This window comes from Temnothorax americanus, unplaced genomic scaffold (assembly GCF_048541705.1).
Source record: "Temnothorax americanus isolate GAGA-0224 unplaced genomic scaffold, ASM4854170v1 Scaffold32, whole genome shotgun sequence".
NCBI lineage: Eukaryota > Metazoa > Arthropoda > Insecta > Hymenoptera > Formicidae > Temnothorax > Temnothorax americanus.
The window spans coordinates 2,334,874-2,356,940 of record NW_027509464.1 but is presented as its reverse complement, the minus strand read 5'-3'; the positions used below and the strand labels follow the sequence as shown (position 1 = coordinate 2,356,940).

At 32.2% G+C, this 22,067-nt stretch overlaps 2 protein-coding genes, 1 long non-coding RNA gene and 1 other non-coding gene across 10 annotated transcripts in view; 2 read left to right on the top strand and 2 right to left on the bottom strand.

The window, feature by feature from the left end:
- The window catches only part of LOC143901114 (uncharacterized), a 69,761-nt gene extending 68,526 nt beyond the window's left edge, over nt 1-1,235 (bottom strand). Inside the window, exon 1 of one of the 2 annotated variants that reach the window (XR_013257979.1) lies at nt 724-1,235. This is a non-coding gene — a long non-coding RNA (uncharacterized LOC143901114). Of the gene's footprint in view, nt 1-323; nt 678-723 lie in introns of those variants that run through there. The other variant, XR_013257980.1, reaches the window with a different exon arrangement.
- A 2,226-nt stretch (nt 1,236-3,461) lies between these two features.
- On the bottom strand, nt 3,462-3,580 carry LOC143901240 (U5 spliceosomal RNA). The gene has a single exon (XR_013258024.1). It is a non-coding gene; the product is annotated as a U5 spliceosomal RNA (small nuclear RNA).
- Nucleotides 3,581-7,065: 3,485 nt separating this feature from the next.
- On the top strand, nt 7,066-12,263 carry LOC143901115 (putative cytochrome P450 6a14). 3 transcript variants are annotated; one of them, XM_077413084.1, is made up of 6 exons: nt 7,066-7,225; nt 7,696-8,032; nt 8,811-9,339; nt 9,556-9,789; nt 9,994-10,267; nt 10,357-10,564. In XM_077413084.1, exons 2-5 carry the CDS (start codon nt 7,700-7,702, stop codon nt 10,263-10,265), a joined length of 1,368 nt encoding a protein of 455 aa, XP_077269210.1. In that variant the 5' UTR covers nt 7,066-7,225; nt 7,696-7,699; the 3' UTR covers nt 10,266-10,267; nt 10,357-10,564. The 3 variants fall into 3 exon arrangements, with proteins under 3 accessions (XP_077269210.1, XP_077269209.1, XP_077269208.1); XM_077413083.1 differs by having other exon boundaries at nt 7,067-7,225; nt 9,568-9,789; nt 9,994-10,245; nt 10,357-12,263; XM_077413082.1 differs by having other exon boundaries at nt 7,067-7,225; nt 9,994-10,245; nt 10,357-12,263.
- Nucleotides 12,264-15,447: 3,184 nt separating this feature from the next.
- LOC143901117 (putative cytochrome P450 6a14) lies at nt 15,448-19,524 on the top strand. Of its 4 annotated transcripts, XM_077413086.1 has the most exons (7): nt 15,448-15,676; nt 16,048-16,145; nt 16,524-16,921; nt 17,732-18,260; nt 18,491-18,712; nt 18,884-19,135; nt 19,246-19,524. In XM_077413086.1, exons 3-7 carry the CDS (start codon nt 16,586-16,588, stop codon nt 19,416-19,418), a joined length of 1,512 nt encoding a protein of 503 aa, XP_077269212.1. In that variant the 5' UTR covers nt 15,448-15,676; nt 16,048-16,145; nt 16,524-16,585; the 3' UTR covers nt 19,419-19,524. The 4 variants fall into 4 exon arrangements, with proteins under 4 accessions (XP_077269212.1, XP_077269215.1, XP_077269211.1 ...); XM_077413089.1 differs by lacking the exon at nt 15,448-15,676 and having other exon boundaries at nt 15,994-16,145; nt 18,884-19,095; XM_077413085.1 differs by lacking the exon at nt 15,448-15,676 and having other exon boundaries at nt 15,995-16,145.
- The last annotated feature ends 2,543 nt before the right edge of the window (nt 19,525-22,067 follow it).

The window sequence follows — 22,067 nt, the reverse complement described above, 5'->3', positions numbered from 1 at the left end:
GGTTAATATAAATTCGCGCATGAATCTAAGGAATACAGTATCAAATGTATTAATCATCTAATGAAACGCGAATTAATTATTTATCGTGGAGTTTTCGAAAACTCAACATTGCACGAAAGAGCCGAAATTTCGCTTTTGCACATGCACGACTATGTATGATCGCTATGAGTGCGATCCACTTGGTGCTCCAAACGTTTCTTACAAACATATTCATCCTTGTTGTTTATCAAATATATATAATCTTGCATGATGATGCTTATGCATGATAGCGGCTATAAGTGCTACATAAACAAATAGACGAAGGAGAAGGAGAGGGCACTCACCGACTGCAGGGAGACACCTCTGCTTGTATAAATCAATTAAATCATCGTTCATGGAATCGTAGATGGAAGAGCATGGGAGATGGAAGCAATCGTAGATGGATGAGGAACTGAAACAGCGAACAATGCTTGGTGAATACATGCATTATTGCGATATTAACTGCGTTCGCTTTGGGTACTTTCGTGCTGAAAAAGCGTCAGTCTATCTTTATTGCTCATTACATGTTGAAAAAAGATGGAGTGATGCTTTCATCACGAAAGCGTCTAAATAAAAAACGCAGCCTTTACGCTCCAATATATCGAGATCATTATATCGTCGACGCGTATCGCTTAATAACCCTCTCTAGAAATCAGAATTTGCTATATCTACGCCTGGACATAGCTGATGAAAGGACGGGGATACCTTAACTCGAGACTTCTCGTCGAATCTGCGCGAGGATGCAGAAATCGTGCGAAGATACGGCGCGGAAAGGATCGCGGTGCGTAACACGGCAAACGTATATAAACTAAACGGACGCGCGAACTGTCAACTGTCAACTCAGACAACCGCCCGCGAATGACGCAAGACGCAAATTGCATCTTATTGCATCTAGCGGCGAGCGGCGGTCGCGGCGGACGGGTGCGCGGCGAACAAGTTTGAAATTCAGGCGACGTTGGTAACGGTGGCGACATCTAACGTGGCGAGCGCAGAAGTAGGGCTTACGCAAACCACCGACGAGATAACAGTATCTCGTCGGTATGTGCAAACCAAAATGGAATTAAATATATATTAAACTCTTATTTCTTCTGTAGCAATAAAATTAAACAACCGACGAACAAACGAAGCATATTAAAAAATGTAGAAAGTCTTAAATCACAAGAAGCGCACACACACACACACACACACACACACACACACACACACACACACACACACAAGCAAATAGAAAGTTTAAATAAATGAATTATTATTATAAAATTATTACAAAATATTAACCAATATATAAATATTATTATAAAGTAAAGTAATTATTATTTTCCTATTTAAAATCAGTTATCCATGAATTAATACTAATCAAAAATTTATTTTATGTTTTATTCTTTTTCTCTTAATATAGAAAGTAATTATATTAATAAGAAAAAAGGAAGGCGCGCGTGCATATCTTTTCATCAATCTGATACGTACAATTATTGCAAATAATATTCTTTCAGTTTCTAGAATTGGATATTTGTGATATAGAAACGAATTAAAAAATTTCTTCGATTTATTATGATTTATACTAATTTATTCTTTGAAATTATTAATGAAAAAAGTTTTATTAAATATGTTTAATATGAGAGATAATACTTTGCATTGCGAAAATTAATAACAATCTTCCTTAATTTGAAATATTTATAGTGGAATATTCTTGTATTATATTCCACTATTTTACTTTTATACATATACATCGTTTAATATGTAATCGAAATAATATCGAATATAATTAATATCATTTATATTTAACTTGTACATAATAAACATACTATTTGGATTAAATGTTAAATCCTAATCTGACCCACTCACTTTATTTTAAGGCAACGAATCTGTGAAACGTAATATAATGTAATAATTTATTGTGATAACTTGACATAGCGTCTCTGCAATATATATGACGTAATTGTCATAAATTCGTTATCTTAATCATAAAATTTTAATCATTACTCACCGACCGATGGGCAACAGTGGAGTTATTCTGCAATGTCGCTACGATGATTCTGTAACAAACAAATGTAAAATCCGAATTAAAGCAGGATACACACAAAAGAGAGAGACAGTCAATATTTCAAAAAATGATTATTAAATACTAAATTTTATATTATTGTTTATTAAGCAAATTTAATGAAGTAATCTCGTAATTTCTTAAGAATACTCTATCCATTGAACATAAGCTTCTATAAAATTTCTAAAATAAAATTCTTTTTCTCTAACTTTTATTTTCTGAATAACTATCCGGTTGAAAAGTAAATGACCCATCCGTATAAGATATAATATATGTATATGTATAAATAAATTATATTTACCGCATGTTGCTCCGCCGGCGCCTGATGCCTTTTCTAGGCCTCCACTTCCTCTTTTTTTTTGTTTTTTTGAAATCTTAACGAATTAAATATGAAATAGAGGTAGAAAAGACCGAAGCAAAAATTGTTTTTTGAGTTTTCGATGCCAATGTGTTGCTTATGTTCGAAAACGTCGAAAAATTGTGGAGCATCATTAAAGGTAGGTTGGTGAGACCGTAGGTTCGACCGCGAATAATATCTATTAGTAGGTCGCGGTCGAACCGTATATTATAGGTTCGAGAAATTAATCGAATTTCTCTTTTTCTTCAATGGCTCTACAGCTCAAAATTGAGCTATGGCCTCTTGAAGTTCGACCTTCATCAAATCCGAGGCCTCCCTTCTGGTTTCTAATTTTTTTTTTACTGGGCAGGTTGTTAGCCCTAGCCAACCCCCAATCTGGAGGATCGGACCTCAAATATAGAGGGGTACTCGTGACAAGAGATACACTCTCGGTCATCACCCAATCAGAGGGCCGTATTAGCATCTTAAGACATCACTTTCTCTATGAGAAGTGCAAATTTCTAATTTGCACAATTTTACATATTTATACCGATATGTCTTTCCATACATGCTTTGCGTGATATAAAGTTGACTCAAGTTGATTGTAAAGGTGGTGGAACATTAGAGTCGGAAACGTGATTAAAACACTTAATTCTTTCGTTTAAAACATCTAAAGTAAAAAAGTTTTCTGTATTAATAAAATTATTCAAAATTTTAGCCAAATCGTATCTACATATCCCTTCAAATAAATCGTGCATTGGGTCCACTGAAAAATTTTGAGTTACGTGATAATTTGATATTACAGGAAATACGCAATTTTTTTTACTTGTAATATTGTGTCGCTTTATTTTCGAATAAAGCGACACAATATTGCAAGTAAAACACATTTTTGTCATGGCAATTTGAATAAAAATATCCAAAAGATTTTTATTACATTGTTATTAATATCTTTTAACTACTTAACTCCTTTAACTCCTATTAAATCTTTACGGTTAAGATAGCTTGTATATAATAATAGAATTAGCTATATATCTTCCTAGATAATTTAATTTTGAATTAATTTATGACCCAGTTTTCACTGGGTACCAAAAAAATTATTATAGACTCATCAATTGTTCCCCTCCACGGAAATCTTTAGTAAAAGGCGAAAGATTTATTCGTGTATTGAAGGGAAACCAGAGTATCGAACTGAAGTCATAACACTCTTTATATACACAAGAGACCGAATTTTACTTACGAGAGATATTCTAACCTGAAAGACCTCTCTCGGCCATATCTAGAACTAAACGTTCAGTCCTTTAGGCTGCGTTCCACTTATCGCTCACAACGCTCGCGAGCATCATTTCATCCTTTTTTTATATATCAATAATATTTATTTTTATCATGAAACATCATTATACAAAAAAAGTAATTAATTGTGGGATTTAAACTCGAGTCTATAAAATATATCCATAGTCACACATAAATATTCAAATGTAGGTGTTTTAATAAACTCTACTCTGAAGTCAACATTAAATTATTAATAAAATATCTCGCAAACGATTGCCTGTCTGCGCCCAAGTAGGGGTACCATTACATTCGAGGGAACCTTTCTCTGTAATCCTATCAAGAGTTTCATCAAAATCGGCGGAGTTCAATAAAGTTCAGTTCTGAATCTTCCATTGTTAAATAAGCGCATGTCTATTCGAAGAAAATATTTTTAAAACGGTTTAATTATTGAGGATATAAACTTTGACTTCTTCTAAATGATATGATATCGTCGATTTTCTTGACGTCTTTATTGGTCGATAAATTGGCACTTACTCCACTAGTATGAAAAGAACTCTTTTTCGTTGACGTTGCCGAGGATATCATATGTACTGACACTTTACGTCGAGTTTTGTTATATACATTTTCTTATATATATATATATATATATATATATATATATATATGAGATATTACACATTAAATATATTATGAATTTTTTTTAACCATCAGTCATCCTTCTAAAAAATCAAGCGTCATAAAAGAATATTTTATATTAAACATTTGTTTTATCACGATAAAATTCTTTCATTTAAATTTGAATTTGAATTTAAATTAAATTTGAATGCATTTAAATATATATATCTAATGTATACAGGGTGTTCGATTAACATATGTCATTAAAAAATCGTATATTTTATGTAAAAAACTCAGTCGAAGAGTCCTTTACAGTTTTTGGATATGTTTAATATTAAGCGAGATATTGTAAGTTGAAGTTTGAATAATTTCTCAAATCAAGCGCTATGGTTTACGCGCTGAGTGATGGATAATTCGATCAGGAGCGAGACAGCAGATTCTCCTATTGCTCCATCCCTACGCATTTGTGTAAAGTTTGCATCAATAAGCAAAATAATATAAATATAACAAAATTTATTCTTTATATTAAAGTTTTTTAACACAATTTTTAAACAGTGTAGTTCTTTTGGCTTGAAGTTGCACACAAGTTTTTAGTCTTGAGATTTCAAGGCAATGCCGTTCTCATTTGCGGAATATGCAGACATGCAGCTCATTTATGGGTACTTGATTTGAGAAATTATTTAAACATCAAATTGCAATATCTCGTCGATATTTGGTATCAAGAATATGCTGTTGCAATAGTACCCCAACTTTTTTAAATTATTATTATTCAGTAATTAATAATAAGAAATGTTACATAATAATCACATGTTTTACATTGTAAAAATTTCGTGTTATTGTACGCATACCGAATGTTGCTATGTAACTATATATCAAAAAGAAATATTGTATATTATATTTTCAATTTTATAATGTAACTCTTTTATAATGTTGTATATATTGTAAAATAAATGTATATGTATATATATATATATACATATACATATACATATATATATATAATATATTATATATATATATATATATATATATATATATATATAAAATATATATATTGTATATATATATATATATATATATATATATATATTAAGAAAAATAAAATAAATGATAAAAATGTAGAAAAAAAAGTATTGTAAATAAAAGAAGATCGGAATCGGTGGAGGTGGTGGTGGGCCTCTATAGGTTGATCTGTTTCTATTAGATATCTAATCAGATAAAAACAGGTTGCACATATATCAGAGAATATTTAAAGATTTTAAGTTTTAAATTTTAAATTTTAAAGACAAGAAAGTAAACTTTTCTTTGCCAGTGAATAAATAACAAGGTAGATAATATTCAATACTGACTGGCAATAAAGACTTTGACTTGAAGTCAGTGTCGAATATTATCTACCTTGTTATTTATTCACTGGCGAAGAAAAGTTTACTTTCTTGTCTTTAAAATTTTAAATTTAAAACTTAAAATTTTTAAATATTCTCTGATATATGTGCAGACCTGTTTTTATCTAATTAGATATCTGATAGACACTAAATATTCTTTTCGCAATGATTTCTTTACGAATAAATCTTTATTGCCAGTCAGTGTCAAATATTATCTACCTCTGAATTTTAAATTTTAAATTTTAATTTATATATTATATATATATGTATAAAGGAAAAATTTAAGGGGTTAATAGTATAATAGTGTAACTGTATAATATATTAATAATACACATTTGACTTTAGCCAAATAGCACGCGCGTAGCGCACGTCTGTGATTGTGATATTAAAAAAATGCCAATTGAATTTATATGTAATTAAGTTATTATTTGTAACAAGAGTAATTATTTTTAAAGGTATATTATGTCCAAACGGCAGCTATTATCAAAAAATATATATAGCCATAGAAAAAATTGACGTAAAATAAATAAAAGCTAATTTCACGTTTCATCAAAAATACACATTTTCTTTCAATTTTATCAAATATATTTTACAATTACTTAAGTAGATTTATACAACAGAACATTGTTTTCTTTCTCTTTTAATAAGGATCATTCGTGATAATCGATTGACGTTCGCAAAAAAAAATATAAGGAACTTACCAAATACTATGCAGTATCACGAACGTGTCGTAATTCTCGCTGTTTATTATTTTCTCACGTCAATTGTTGACTTTTAAAAGATACGCGGCGTTTGCGACCTGTGACTAATACCGAGATTCGGTAATGTTAAAAATGTTATGTTGAGGAAGATATCCGCGAGTGATTACTTGACAGAAATATACGATGACGACAAAGACGAACTGTTAATTGGGATATTCGACAAGAAGACACCGCTTCTTTCAGTAAAAAATCTAAATTTAATTAGGGATGTCCTTATCAAAGACTTATCCATGTTTGTTGATAGAGGTATTTCCATTCGCGAAAAGGTGAGAATACTGCAAGAAAGCTATTTTACACGTTTTCAAAGAATGAGACATATCGTTTTTCTTGCAATTTTTATTTAATTTGACATTGAATTTATTATTCCGCTTGGCACTCCTATGAAAAATTATGAGTTTTAATTTAATTTTCTTTTTTGTTTTATTTACTTCTGCGCATAAACATTATTTGCTTTGTCATATGTTTCCCTTGTGGTTTGCTATTTTTTTACACAACATGTAATATTAAAATTCATTTATTCAGCATATTGATTAGAACAGTTTTTTATGCAAAGTAGCAACGAGTGTTATCTAATTTTTTAAAATTTTATCTAGCTATTTGTGCACATATATTAGCGTAAGTTACAAAAGGCAATAGTATAGCGAATTTTAAACAGTTCTTTCGTTGATAAAATAAAAGTGACACTTAACTGGTTTTTCAGATACAAAAATTATTTATTTCTTAATATGAAAATATAAAAACAATCGAAAGAGTATAATGTGTAGATATTGATATTTGGACAGTTATTCCTCACTTTCCTTAAGTAAGTTATAAATCTTTAAAAGCGATAAAGATAATATAAATTACAGGCTAAACTTCGACTAACTTTTTTATTACTTTATTTCCTTCATTGTTTTAGCGATGACATCATTAGCGGAATTCTGTAACCCCTTCGCGACAGGTTCGATATTGTTGCAGGTATTATATATGGTAAAAAGACCTGCGCAACGATATCGAAACTGTTAAGGAGTTACAGAATTCCGCCTCATATCTTCATTAATCGAATCTCACGCGTATTCTTCATAAGCCTTACGTTTAAAACATTTAATATAACATCATTATACGTTATTAAGCATACATTTTAATTGAATCTTATCAAACTTTATACTTTTCAAGATGAAAATTTATTTATTTAATAGGTTGATTTCTTTATATATATATATATATATATATATATATATATATATATTTCTTCAATAAAGATTATTCGTGATAATCGATTGACATTCGCAGGGCAATGGAATTCATCGAAATTTTGTGCGGCATCGCCGCCGTAATTTTCGCTCTTTATTATTTTTTCACGTCGACTTTCGACTTTTGGAAATCACGCGGCGTTCCTGGTCCACGACCGATACCAGGATTCGGCACTACCAAAAACGTTGTACTTGGAAAGGTGTCCTTTAGCGGTTATATAAAAAAACTGTACAATGACTACAAAGATGAACCGTTGGTTGGGATATTCGCTGGCAAGAAGCCCATACTTATCGTGAAACATCCAGATTTAATTAAGGATATTCTTATTAAAGATTTCTCCATATTCCCCGACAGACGGTCCGTCTCTCACGACAGGGTGCGTATACTTTAAGTTGTTTGATTAGAAATCTAAACAAAGTGCTTTTTGTGAAAATTTTGATACATCTTTATACACTTTGAATAATGAAAATCGTGAGATTTGCTTCAAGAAGTCTTACCCTTGACTCTTTGCGTGACAAAAACATTTTGCTCCACCAGTACCAGGAAATCAAAGAATTCTGCAATAAAGATTTTAAATACTTTTTTATTAAATTTAATTTATATATATATATATATATATATATATATATAAATAAAGGAAATAAAGAATATATTGCATATATATTATAAATATTAATATAGTTAAAAAATAATTTATTACATTTTATTTTAAATTTTAATAATGCACGAGATAGGTATCGTTTGAAACTTTTGCTTGGATGAAGTCCAAGTTTTCCTTTACAGGAAAAAAAAACAATTTTCTTTCGCATGGATGCCAAAAATGCGAATTTGTTAAATATTTAACGATAACGAGACAAAAATAAACTTTTAATTTAAAAAATGCAGATTAAAGTATATAAGAACTTTATGACGAATCTGGCTTGACGCTGCCTTTACGGAAAAAGCTATGGAAAAACTATTGTTTAATGTACTTCCTTCGTAACTGCAGTAGTTCTTTTGTACTATACTTTTTCTGTAAGCATGGAGCTGTCGAAACGAAATAATATATCGATTCACGACGCTGGGGTCTTGAGGGTTAAGCAAGTTTTTGTAATATGGCGGAATTTAATTTTGAGCTAAATTTACTCAAATGCATTTTTCTTTTTGTTATACAGTCCGAACCGCTGTCGCAAAATCTTTTCGAACTGGATTCGAAAAGATGGCGACCATTAAGGGCGAAGCTGACGCCTGTTTTTACATCCCGTAAACTAAAGGAGATGTTTGTGTTAATAACAGAGTGCTCTGAACATCTTGTCCAATACGTGGAAAAATTAGTAAACAAAAATGAGCCTATAGAATGTGTCGAGATGACGGCCAAATACACGACCGACGTCATCGGTAGCTGCGTCTTCGGCATTGAGATGAACGCAATGTCGGACGAGGACAGTGAATTTCGCAGAATAGGAAGAAATGTGTTCCACGCGTCTTTCTGGAAACGCCTACGATTCACCATGAAGAACTACTTCCCATGGCTCTTCGATGTCCTCTATGGCTACATCCTGCCGCAATCGGAGGTCACCAGGTTCTTCATGCGTATTGTCCTGGAGACTATGGTCTACAGAGAAACGAATAATATTACTAGAAATGATTTTATTGACACGCTGCGCGAATTGAAGAAACATTCGGATAAAATGGGCGATATCGGTAAATATCATTTGCTATTTATTGTTTGAAAATTTTGTTAGACGGAGGGTTTTACGAAAGTTGCATCCAAAATATAATTCTGTAATTATAGCGAGACAAAGTGTTAAATTTTGTATTGGAGCAACGTCCAATTGGTTATATCTCAATTATTAAATAGTTAAATTAGTCGCAATTCTTAACGCATTTGAGGTAGGAAATTGAAAGATATTTCTAGAGACATTTTTTTAGATTTGACTGACAGTTTGATAGTTTCTCAAGCATTCGTGTTTTTCGCTGCTGGTTTTGAAACTTCATCGACAGCAATGGCTAACGCATTTTACGAGTTGGCTTTAAATCAGAAAATACAAGACAGGTTGCGTGACGAAATTGATCAGGAATATATAAAACATGCTGGCAATTTAACATATACAAACATCAAGGAAATGAATTACTTGGATAAAATATTCAAAGGTATGTCGTTCAAATAGAAAATTTAAATAAATGAAGGACCGCGTGACAACATATCGATCTTTGCAGCGACATTATAATAATAATTTCATCGCTGATGAAACTAAATGCAGTTCATCTTTAGTGCGTACAAATTTAAACAGATATATATATATATATATATATATATATATATATATAATAGTTTGAACTATTTTTTTAATATAGAAATCTTAAGAAAGTATCCACCTGGGCTTTTCTTTCCGAGAATAACGATGTCGAGTTATACTTTCAATGGTACCAAAGTTAGTATACCGAAAAGCCAACTAATATGGATTCCTATATACGCTATGCATCGAGATTCGAACATTTATCCAGAACCGGATGTCTTCGATCCAGAAAGATTTAATAAGGAAGCTGTGAGAAACAGGCATCCGATGGTTTATCTACCCTTCGGTGACGGACAAAGAAATTGCATTGGTGCAGTGAAATTAATTTAAATGTCACTCTTCATTTCTCTTTGCGCCATTTTCAACCGGAAAAGATTTTTAATTATGATCTGGTTTACACGTCGATCAATTTTTATTTCAGGTTCCCGTTTCGCTGTCTATCAGACTAAACTTGGACTCATAAAGATATTACGAAACTACAAAGTCGAGCCTTGTGAGAAAACTCAAGTACCTTATGTGGTCAATGACAAAGATTTTTTATTAGCGCCAAAGGATGGAATATATTTGAGAATATATAAAATTAATCGAGATTAATTTAAGCTCTCTCTCTCTCTCTCTCTCTCTCTTTTCCTTTTATAAAATATACGTATATAAAAATGATTAAGAAAATCTCTGTCAAGAAATCTATACTAATATATAAAATCCTTACGGGTGGTGTATGTTTGAACGTTAATAACTTAAAAACTATTGGACCGAATTTTTGCCACAAATATATATGGAATAAGGGTAGAATTTTCCGGAGAGTGCTATAGAGTGTGTAGTTTTGACATAACTATATACGTCATATTTCACTTACCGATTACCGAATTTTTCCATTGGTTTTTTAAGTGAAAAATCGAGGTTATGTGTTCATCGCGAGCGAGCAATCTCAAAATTCCCTAAAAAACGCCAAGATAAACCAGGATGATGTCGCTAATCGGTAAGTGAAATATCGGAGAAGCGGAAATGACTCAATAGTGTAAAACTTGAGTAGAAAAAGACCGGTTACGACATGTTTAATCCATGAAATCATTTATGCGGTCCATTTTGAAATTAGAGACATTTAGTTATGATTCAAATTACGAATATCAATTTCATCCGAAAGTAATAATTTGAAAAATTGATCCAATATGTGATCATTGTTAAGCAAAAAAGTTTAAAACTTAAGCACCTAAAATGTGTTATTTATGTGTAAAAGTTAAACTACCGTCTTTAAATCAACCCGACTCCTTATATGGAACTCCTTTAAGAAAAACGACTCCCGGGCGAAGCCCGGGTAACCAGCTATATAGTGTAATGATAAAAGTCACTTTTTCCACTACAACACATGTATGTATAGTACTTATTTTACTGATATCGTATAGTAATTTCTCATTGCGACATCAGTCAGACAGCAAAATTAAGTCGTTTAAATTTAAATATAATATATTATATAATCTCTTTAAACTCATCTTTTCTCCATATTTTCTATGTAAGTATTCTATTACATATTAAAAATGAAATATGCAAAGTAAGTATAAAAATTTTGCGCATGTCAAATATTTTTTTTACTATTCTTTTACTCTTTAAAACTTTCATGTAGTAGTTTATAGTTCAGATGTAGCATTCTTTTGGACATTCGTTATAAGACGTTGGATTGATTAAAAAGTATTGCCCTCGTAAATAATTTTTATTTTAATTTATTATCAAAATTATTATTTCATCTGATTGTTACAATATTTTTATAATGTACTTTCTAATACGTATTTGTCTCTATTTTTATACGTATAAACATATACGTTCTACCACGTTTTCGAATTATTACATTCGTCCACGTTCTCTCCGGTTATAATTTAGCACGACTTGGATGGCGACAGGTTATATAGTATTAACTCTCGACTTTCCGGCGCGGTATTTTCTCCTCCCCGAATCGGAATGACGAGTAAAACAATATCGACACCGATTACATTAATGAAAAATTATTATTCACTTTATATCTCTCTACTACATTGTGCGCGTTACAAGTCGAGCGTCCGAACAATTACTGCATTGTGCGCTTCTTTAACAGCGACTCTCGATTTCTGAACAGCGGCTCAGTTTTACATTGCGTTGTTTGTGTGTTATGTCTATGTACATAAAATTATTTTTTTCTGCATTGTATATTTCGATAATCGTCAAAACAACATTAACGTGTCTGTGTTCGCTTTTATTCTTACTTTGCTACTTAAGTTAATAAGCGATGAGGTGCACCGCTCGAGTTTGATGACCTCTCATATGCTTATATTTAAAAAATAAAAACAATCTCTTGTTTCTCTCGTTTTTCTACTCCGCAGTCCGCAGTATTTCAAGAAACATCAAGATCGTCGGGGTTCCCTCTTTATTATTACCTTACATCAAACTTTGACTTTTTAAAATCACGCGGCGCGTGTGGTCCACAATCTATACCATTATTTGGAAATTTTTAAGATGTTATATTTTCGAAGATATCCGCGGACAATTATATTTGACGAAAATATATAACGAGTACGAGAAGACGAACCATTGACACCTGTTCTTATTGTAAGTTTTTATCAAAGATTTCTCCGTATTCGCTCATAGAGGACTATCCACTTTCGAAAAGGTCGAATATTTAAAACTATTATATAATTCAAAAAAAATATTGAACAAGACACACACGGCGCAAATTCTTTAAAGATTTACATATACTTTTATAATTTTCGTATAATAAAACTAATAAAAAAATTTGAGATATGCCCCTCCAAAACCCTTAAGCAAGTTTTTACAAGTTATAGAATTTTATTTTGAGCCAAATTTATTTCATTACACACAGAAAAAAAGAAGTGTTAAATTAAGACTTATAGGTATTCTTGTATTAAGCAAGAATCTATAATCTTTTTATAAGAATTTCAACTTTTTTTCTTGATTAAACTACATAAATACCTTCATTCAAACAAGTTTTCTGCGTTTAACACAATTTATATCTCATTTCAAAATTCTTGCTTATATACAAGAATATAAGTCTTGATTTAACACTTCCTTTTGTCTATGCAATTTTATCTCATAGACCGAGTTGTCGCAACACCTCTTCTCTTTGAAGCCGAAGAGATGGCGACCATTGAGAGTAAAGCTGTCGCCTGTTTTTACATCATACTTAAAAAAAATCCAGATTTAATTATAGGGATGAAACAGTGAGAATACAAGAAAGCTATTTCACAAGTTTTCAAACGATGAGACATGTTATAAGAATAATTTTATAAACCACAATATATATATCAAATGAAATTAACTTTTACTTATTTTAATATTTATTATACTTATCGCTGTAGTTATCTCGCATACTTACCATTTATACGTTATTATATATATATATATATATATATATATATATATATATATATATATTTCTTTATACAGATAAATAAATTATCTATGTAGAAATTTGTTGTATAGAAATAAAAAAGCAAGGAGATATATGCGAAATATATCGACATATACATGTATAGTATGTAATTTGCCTATTAAAAAAGAATATAAAAGAATCCTGAAAAAAATACGATTTGAGAAATGCGTGTTATATATTTATTTATAAATTTCAGTATTACGTTAAAATATGATCAATTTATGTCTACATGTATATCATGTATCAGCGAATCTTATGTGTATATTTAAAAATAATTTTCAATAATAAATGCCAAACTTTCAATTGTTGAAATTTGGTAAAAAATCTACAGTTATTTTTAATTAATTTATCTTACTGTTGTTACTCTTAAAAGACATTTAAAATACTTATTCTTTAAAATATAATCGTGTAAAATAAAAAATACATAAAACATAAACATTAATACACTTGAAAAATGTACAGAACTGTTTTAAAAATATTTGTGCACATACATGCGCGCACGTGTGTATATATACATAGGTATATGTGAGTGTATATGTCATGAAAAAAGTTTTTATATGTCAATAATGCGAATACTATATTTACAAAACTTTAATAGCATAATAATTAAAATTGAGTAATATAAGACTCTCTTTCTGTAATAAATTGTACAAATGTCATGATCTATAAATTCAATGCTTATTTTGCTAATATTTGCAAATTTTGCAAATATAAATTACGCCAATAAGTAATTTATTAATTTCTATAAAAAAATTAATAAAGAAATGTGTCAAGCTTCTTCTCAAATTATGCAAATAAGCAAATGCGTTTATTTAACCTTTCCGAGATATTTTTTAATAATAAATTTAGTAGTCTTTAGGCTTTAGAGTTTATTAGGACACACTCACACACTCACCAGTATTAAAAGTGAACGTAGGGAAAACAAAGGTATTGAGATTTAGGAAGGGAGGAGGTAAAATGAGAAAAGTAGGGTGGAGATGGAAGGAAGAAGAAATAGAAGAGGTACACATTCCAAAAGAACGGAGGGCAGAAGGCGCATATAAACGAAAGAGTAAGGAAAGCCGCGGTGGGGCAATGAGACAGGTCTGGGGGATAGGAAAAAGAATTTTCGGAGGGGATTGGGTAGAAAGAATAAAGCTATTCGACTCATTGGTAGCAAGCATAGCGTTGTATGGAGCAGAGATATAAGGATGGAAAGAGAGAGAAAATAGAAAGAATGCATGAAAGATATATAAGGTGGACATTGGGCCTAGACTGGAGCACGCCCGGATATATGCTGAGGGAGGAAACTAAGAGAGATAAGATGAGAATAAGTGCTGGTAAAAGGGCGATGAAGTATGAAGAAAAATTAGAGAATGGAGAAGGAAACGAGATCGCAAGAGAGTGCTGGAAGGAAATAAGAGAAAAGGTCAGGAAGGAAAAATCAAAATGGGAAGAGGAAAGAAGAAGTTTCTATGAGAGAAGAGGATATGCAATCGAGGAGATAAAAAGAAAGAGAGGGGAGGGATGGAGCAGCATCAAAGATTTAACAAAAAAAGACAAAGACATTCAGATTCAAGAGAGAGACGAAAGGATAAAAAAGTCAAAGTACAACAAATGGTACAAAATGGCAGAATATGTGGCGCGGAGGAAGAGTCATGGAAGCATGTTTTAGAATGGTGCACAAGAGGAGAGGAAGAAGAAGAATTGGAAGGAATCAGCGAATAAATTAAAAGAATACTGGGCAGCAAGTTAATAAATTTTGTTTACAGATATCGCAGGAGGAAAGGAAAGGAAAAAAGAGTCGGAGCTCGAAGAGAAGATGGAGGAAAAACTTATAATGGACACGGACGAGGACGAAGCAGACTAGAGGGAGGGACCGGAGGGAAGGCACTGAAAGAGGTAAAGAGGGTAATAGTAGTGTTGTGAGATTGCCTAAAGGCCAGATGTTGAATAGAATTAAAATATGTAAACGTCTCTGTAAAACGTCATGTAAATGTATGTGAATAATGGGTTATATACGGGTATATGTGTAAAGGGTTGGGTACGTCCCTGTAAAACGCCATGTAAAAATGTATGAGATTAATGACTGTAGGTACAATTGTAAAGGTTTTTGCAAACGTTTTCCTGAAAAAAAAACGCCTTTCCAATCCCGGAAGAGGAGAGAAATAAAGATTGAAATTGAATTGAATATATACGATGACGACAAAGACGAACTGTTAATTAGAATATTCGACAAGAAGACACCGCTTCTTTTAGTATAAAAAATCCAAATTTAATTAGAGATGTTATTATCAAAGACTTATCCATGTTTGTTGATGGAGGACTTTCCATTCGCGAAAAGGTGAGAATACTGCAAGAAAGATATTTTACACATTTTCGAAGGATGAGACATATTGTTTTTCTTGCAATTTTTATTTAATTTGCACTCCTATGAAATTATGAGTTTTAATTTAATTTTCTCTTTTGTTTTATTTACTTCTGCGCAAAAACATTATTTGCTTTGTCATATGTTTTGCTTGTGGTTTGCCATTTTTACATAACATGTAATATTAAAATTCATTTATTCAGCATACTGTTATCTAATTTTTTTAAATTTTATCTACCTATTTATACACATATATTAACGTAAGTTACAAAAGGCAATAGCATAGCGAATTTAGAACAGTTCTTTCGTTGATAAAATAAAAGTGACACTTATAACTGGTTTTTCAGATACAAAAATTATTTATTTCTTAATGTGAAAATATAAAAACAATCGAGAGAGTACAATGTGTATTAATATTTGGACAGTTATTTCTCACTTTCTTTAAGTAAGTTATAAAAATCTTTAAAACCGATAAAAATAATATAAATTACAGGCTAAACTTCGATAAACTTTTTTATTACTTTATTTCCTTTATTGTTTAGCGATGAAATCATTAGCGGATCTGTAACTCCTTCGCGACAGGTTCGATATTGTTGCAGGTATTATATGGTAAAAAGAGCTGCGCAACGATATCGAAACTGTTAAGGAGTTACAGAATCCCGCCTCATATCTTCATTAATCGAATCTCACGAGTATTTTTTATAAGTATTACGTTTGAAACATTTAATTAATATAACATTATTATACATTGTTAAGCATACATTTTATTTGAATCTTATCAACCTTTATAACATTTCAAGATGGAAATTTATTCATTTAATAGGTTGATTTCTTTATTTCTTCAATAAAGATTATTCGTGATAATCGATTGATATTCGCGGGACAATGGAACCCTTCGAAATTTTGTGCGGCATCGCCGCCGTAATTTTCGCTCTTTATTATTTTTTCACGTCGACTTTCGACTTTTGGAAATCACACGGCGTTCCTGGTCCACGACCGATACCAGGATTCGGCACTTTCAAAAATGTTGTACTTGATGGAAAGATATCCTTCAACGATTATGTGAAAAAACTGTACAACGACTACAAAGATGAACCGTTGGTTGGGATATTCGCTGGCAGGACGCCCATACTTATCGTGAAACATCCAGATTTAATTAAGGATATTCTTATCAAAGATTTCTCCATATTCTCCGAAAGAGGGTTCGTCTCTCACGACAGGGTGCGTATACTTTAAGTCATTTTATTAAAAAATCTAAACAAAGTGCTTTTTGTGAAAATTTTGATACATCTTTATACACTTTGAATGATGAAAATCGTGAGATTTGCTTCAAGAAGTCTTACCCTTAAACCCTTGCGTGACAAAAACATTTTGCTCCACTTGTACCAGAAAATCAAAGAATTCTGCAATAAAAATTTTAAATACTTTTTTATTAAATTTAATTTATATATATATATATATATATACACACAGGAGATAAAGAATATATTGCATATATATTATAAATATTAATATAGTAAAAAAATAATTTATTACATTTTATTTTAAATTTTAATAATGCATGATAGGTATCGTTTGAAACTTTTGCTTGGATGAAGTCCAAGTTTTCCTTTACAGGAAAAAAAACAATTTTCTTTCGCGCATGTATGCCAAAAATGCGAATTTGTTAAATATTTAACGATAACGAGACAAAAATAAATATTTATATGATGTAAATATTAAATCATAATAAGCACACACACATATGAAATACTTTTAATTTAAAAAATACAGAGCAAATTATATAAGAACTTTATGACGAATCTGACTTGACGCTGCCTTTATGGAAAAAGCTATGAAAAAGCTATTGTTTCTTTCGTAACTACAGTAGTTCTTTTGTAGTATATATTTTTTCCGTAAGCATGTTGGAGCTGTTGAAACGAAATCGAGTCTCGACGTTGGGATCTTGAGGGTTAAGCGAGTTTTTGTAATTTGGTGGAATTTAATTTTGAGCTAAATTTACTCAATTGCATTTTTCTTTTTGTTATGCAGAGCGATCCGCTGTCGCAAAATCTTTTCGAACTAGATTCAAAAAGATGGCGACCATTAAGAGCAAAGCTAACGCCTGTTTTTACATCCCGTAAACTAAAGGAGATGTTCGTGTTAATATCAGAGTGCTCTGACCATTTTGTCCAATACGTGGAAAAATTAGTGAAGAAAAATGAGCCTATAGAATGTGTCGAGATGACGGCCAAATACACGACCGACGTCATCGGTAGCTGCGTCTTCGGCATTGAGATGAACGCAATGTCGAACGAGGACAGCGAATTTCGCAGGATAGGAAGAAGTGTGTTCCATCCGTCTTTCTGGGATCGCGTACGAATCAGCATCAAGGAATACTTGCCGTGGCTCTTCGATGTCCTCTATGGCTACATCCTGCCGCAATCGGAGGTCACCAGGTTCTTCATGCGCATTGTCCTGGAGACTATGGACTACAGAGAAAAGAATAATATTGTTAGAAACGATTTCATTGACACGCTACGCGAATTGAAGAAACATTCGGATAAAATGGGCGATATCGGTAAATATCATTTGCTATTTATTGTTTGAAAATTTTGTTAGACGGAGAGTTTTAGGAAAGTTGCATCCAAAATATAATTCTGTAATTATAGCGAGACAAAGTGTTAAATTTTGTATTGGAGCAACGTCCACAATTGGTTATATCTCAATTATTAAATAGTTAAATTAGTCGCAATTCTTAACGCATTCGAGGTAGAAAATTGAAAGATATTTCTAGAGACATTTTTTTAGATTTGACTGACAGTTTGATAGTTTCTCAAGCATTCGCGTTTTTCGCTGGTGGTTTTGAAACTTCATCGACAGCGATGGCTAACGCATTTTACGAGCTGGCTTTAAATCAGAAAATACAGGACAGGTTGCGTGACGAAATTGATCAGGAATATATAAAACTTGCTGGCAATTTAACATATACAAACATCAAGGAAATGAATTACTTGGATAAAGTATTCAAAGGTATGTCGTGTTCAAAAAGAAAATTTAAATAAATTAAAGACCGCGTGACAACATCGATCTTTGCAGCGGCATTATAATAATAATTTCATTGCTGATAAAACTATATAAATTATAGTTTTTTATTGCGTACAAATACATTTAAACAGATAGTTTAAACTATTTTCAATATAGAAGTCTTACGAAAGTATCCACCTGCGTTTATCTATGCGAGAAAAACGATGTCGAGTTATACTTTCAATGATACCAAAGTTAGTATACCGAAAGGCCAAATAATATGGATTCCTATATACGCTATGCATCGAGATTCGAACATTTATCCAGAACCGGATGTCTTCGATCCAGAAAGATTTAATGAGGAAGCTGTGAGAAGCAGGCATCCGATGGTTTATCTACCCTTCGGTGACGGACAAAGAAATTGCATTGGTGCAGTGAAATTAATTTTAATGTCACCCTTCATTTCTTTTTGCGCCATTTTCAACTAAAAAAGATTTTTAATTGTGATCTGGTTTACACGACGATCATTTTTATTTCAGGTTCCCGTTTCGCTGTTTATCAGACTAAACTTGGACTCATCAAGATATTACGAAACTACAAAGTCGAGCCTTGTAAGAAAACGGAAATACCTTTAGTCTTGCTTGAAAATAATTTGATAATATCACCGAAAAATGGAGTTTACTTAAAAATAATTAAAATCAATCGAGATTAATTTAAGCTCTCTCTTTCTCTCTCTCTCTCTCTCTCTCTCTCTCTCTCTCTCTCTCTCTCTCTCTCTCTCTCTCTCTCTCTCTCTCTCTCTCTCTCTCTCTCTCTCTCTCTCTCTCTCTCTCTCTTATAAAACATACGTATATAAAAAATGGTTAAGGAAATCTTTGTCAAGAAATGTAATAATAAGAGTCATTTTTCCCACTACAACACATGTATATGTATAGTACTTATTTTACTGACATCGTATAGTAATTTCTCACCGCGACATCAGTCAGACAGCAATTAAGTCGTTTAAATTTAATTGTAATATATTATATAATCTCTTTAAACTCATCTTTTCCGTATTTTCCATGTATAAGTATTCTATTACATATAAAAAATGAAATATGCAAAGTAAATGTAAAAAGTGTTTGCGCATGTCAAATACCTTTTTACTATTCTTCTACAATACATTTCAAAACTTTCGTGTAGTAGTTTACAGTTCAGAAATAGCATTCTTTTGGACATTCGTTATAAAACGAATTGTTTGTGTCAACACGATATTGTCGCCATTGTCAGTCTTTGGTGGTTTATGACAACACGAACCACCAAAGACCGACAAGTTATCGAAAAGTGGATGTATACATAGCACGGACATGAACCAAATTCTCATCGACAGCATCGAAAAGTGGATGTGACTCGTAGTTCCAATTTCTGAAAGTGGATGTGTGGCGCTACTGTACGGCCTGCAAAAGCGTCCCAAGAACAAGAAAATCACACCGGAAATAAGTTGGCGCTGCAAGTTTATATTTTTTAATTTACTATAGCTCAAATGATTGCTCCCTAATTGCTCCCTCAGAATCGACGATTGCTCCCCTTTTAAGATTATTATTTTTTGAGATATTTAATAAAAACGAAAAATTTCTAATTTTTATTGAAAAACATATTTATAATAACTCTATGCAACTTTATAGGGCATAGAACGATTGCTCCTTCATTGCTCCTTATTGCTCCATCATAATTTTAATGATTTATTGCATTTTTATTGAAAAAATAACAAATTAATCATTTCACTATCGACCGCCTATTGTAACTATGGCTCGGCAGCGCATGCGCATGCTACCATAACTATGCGCATGCGCGATGGTATCTGTTAGAGCTTTTACGGATACCATAGCGCATGCGCGTATGGCTTCTGCTTTCTGCTCATGGCTCCTGCAATTTTATGTGCTTCCATCTTAACTATTTCTCGCTTCGCTCTATTGGGATTTTTAATCGCTCCATTCGTATAATTAATTTTGTATGATATTTTAGCAGAGAACTGTTTATTTTCTTGGAAAAATACATTTCTCACAGTCTTCTGCAAGTATATCCAACATAAAACGATTGCTTCTTAATTGCCCACCTGTCAGCATTGTGCATGAGCCCTTATTGACGTTAGGCTTAGTTTCCACGCGTCGCGTCATCTGTCGTTAAAGCCTCTTGCACAATGCCAGGCAACAGGCAATAGGAACAGGAAATAAAAATCAGAAATCATGTATAAATGCAGAATAAACAGTGACACAATCAATAGACACAGAGTTTCAGTCACGTCACGAAATTCTGTGCCAATTGCCTGTTGCCAACCAATCATAGCATTCGAATTTTTTAGGTTGTAATTAAGGGGATGCTGGAGCCGTCTGTTTTACCGGCATTTTTTGTCGTTACGTAGCGTTGTATTAATTTGACAGAATTAAAAATCCTTCTCCAGGATTGCATACATTAATGATTCGGGGGAACTCCGATTTTATATAGAAAACGAGAAAAAATTACGGAAGTACAGATTTCCTTATCCTACTTTTATCACAATATGGCGTCTCGAGTTGCGGCGAGCTGTCAGCTCGTCACAAAATGTATTTCATATAAGAGATATACCATTGGTACGAATGCGAAAACAAGTTCCCCCGAATTGCACAACAAGAAAAACATTGATAAACCCTCCAAATCAAGATTTGGAAGCGTAATATAAAAGTATAATGTCGATGTGCATTGTGCGTATGTGTGCGTGCAATGTAGCGTGCTATCCTTGTCTATAACTTTGTTTATACAAGGACAGATATAGTCGATAACATAGAAAATGGTAATTTTGTCGGTTATACAGACGGCTCCAGCATCACCTTAACGATTTTTTAAGTTATTTCCTGTTCCTATTGCCTGTTGTCTGGCATTGTGCAAGGGGCTTAACTAATCTAAACATCCCATTACAAATAATGTAATAAAATAAGATGTTTTGATTGGTCGCGTTAGGCCCGGTCTACAATGGATGTCGGAAGTCGGAGTCGTAAGAAATTGACCAATCACAATCTATTATTCTCCTTGCGGTCGAAAAATAATAAATGGTCAATTGATTGGTCAATTTCTTACGACTCCGACTTCCGACATCCATTGTAGACCGGGCCTTATCCGTCGCGACCAATCAAAACATCCCATTTTGATCCCGTCACAAGTAATGTAATAAAATGGGATGTTTTGATTGGTTAACTTGTGATAACGCGACGCATGACGCGCTCAGTAAAAACTCGGCCTTAGTGCCCATCTACAATGACTACAATAGGTGTTTTAAGCCCTAAGGGTGCCTCCCCATGCAAGACGGAATCGCGGAAAACGGAATCTCGGAATCATTCTGATTNGT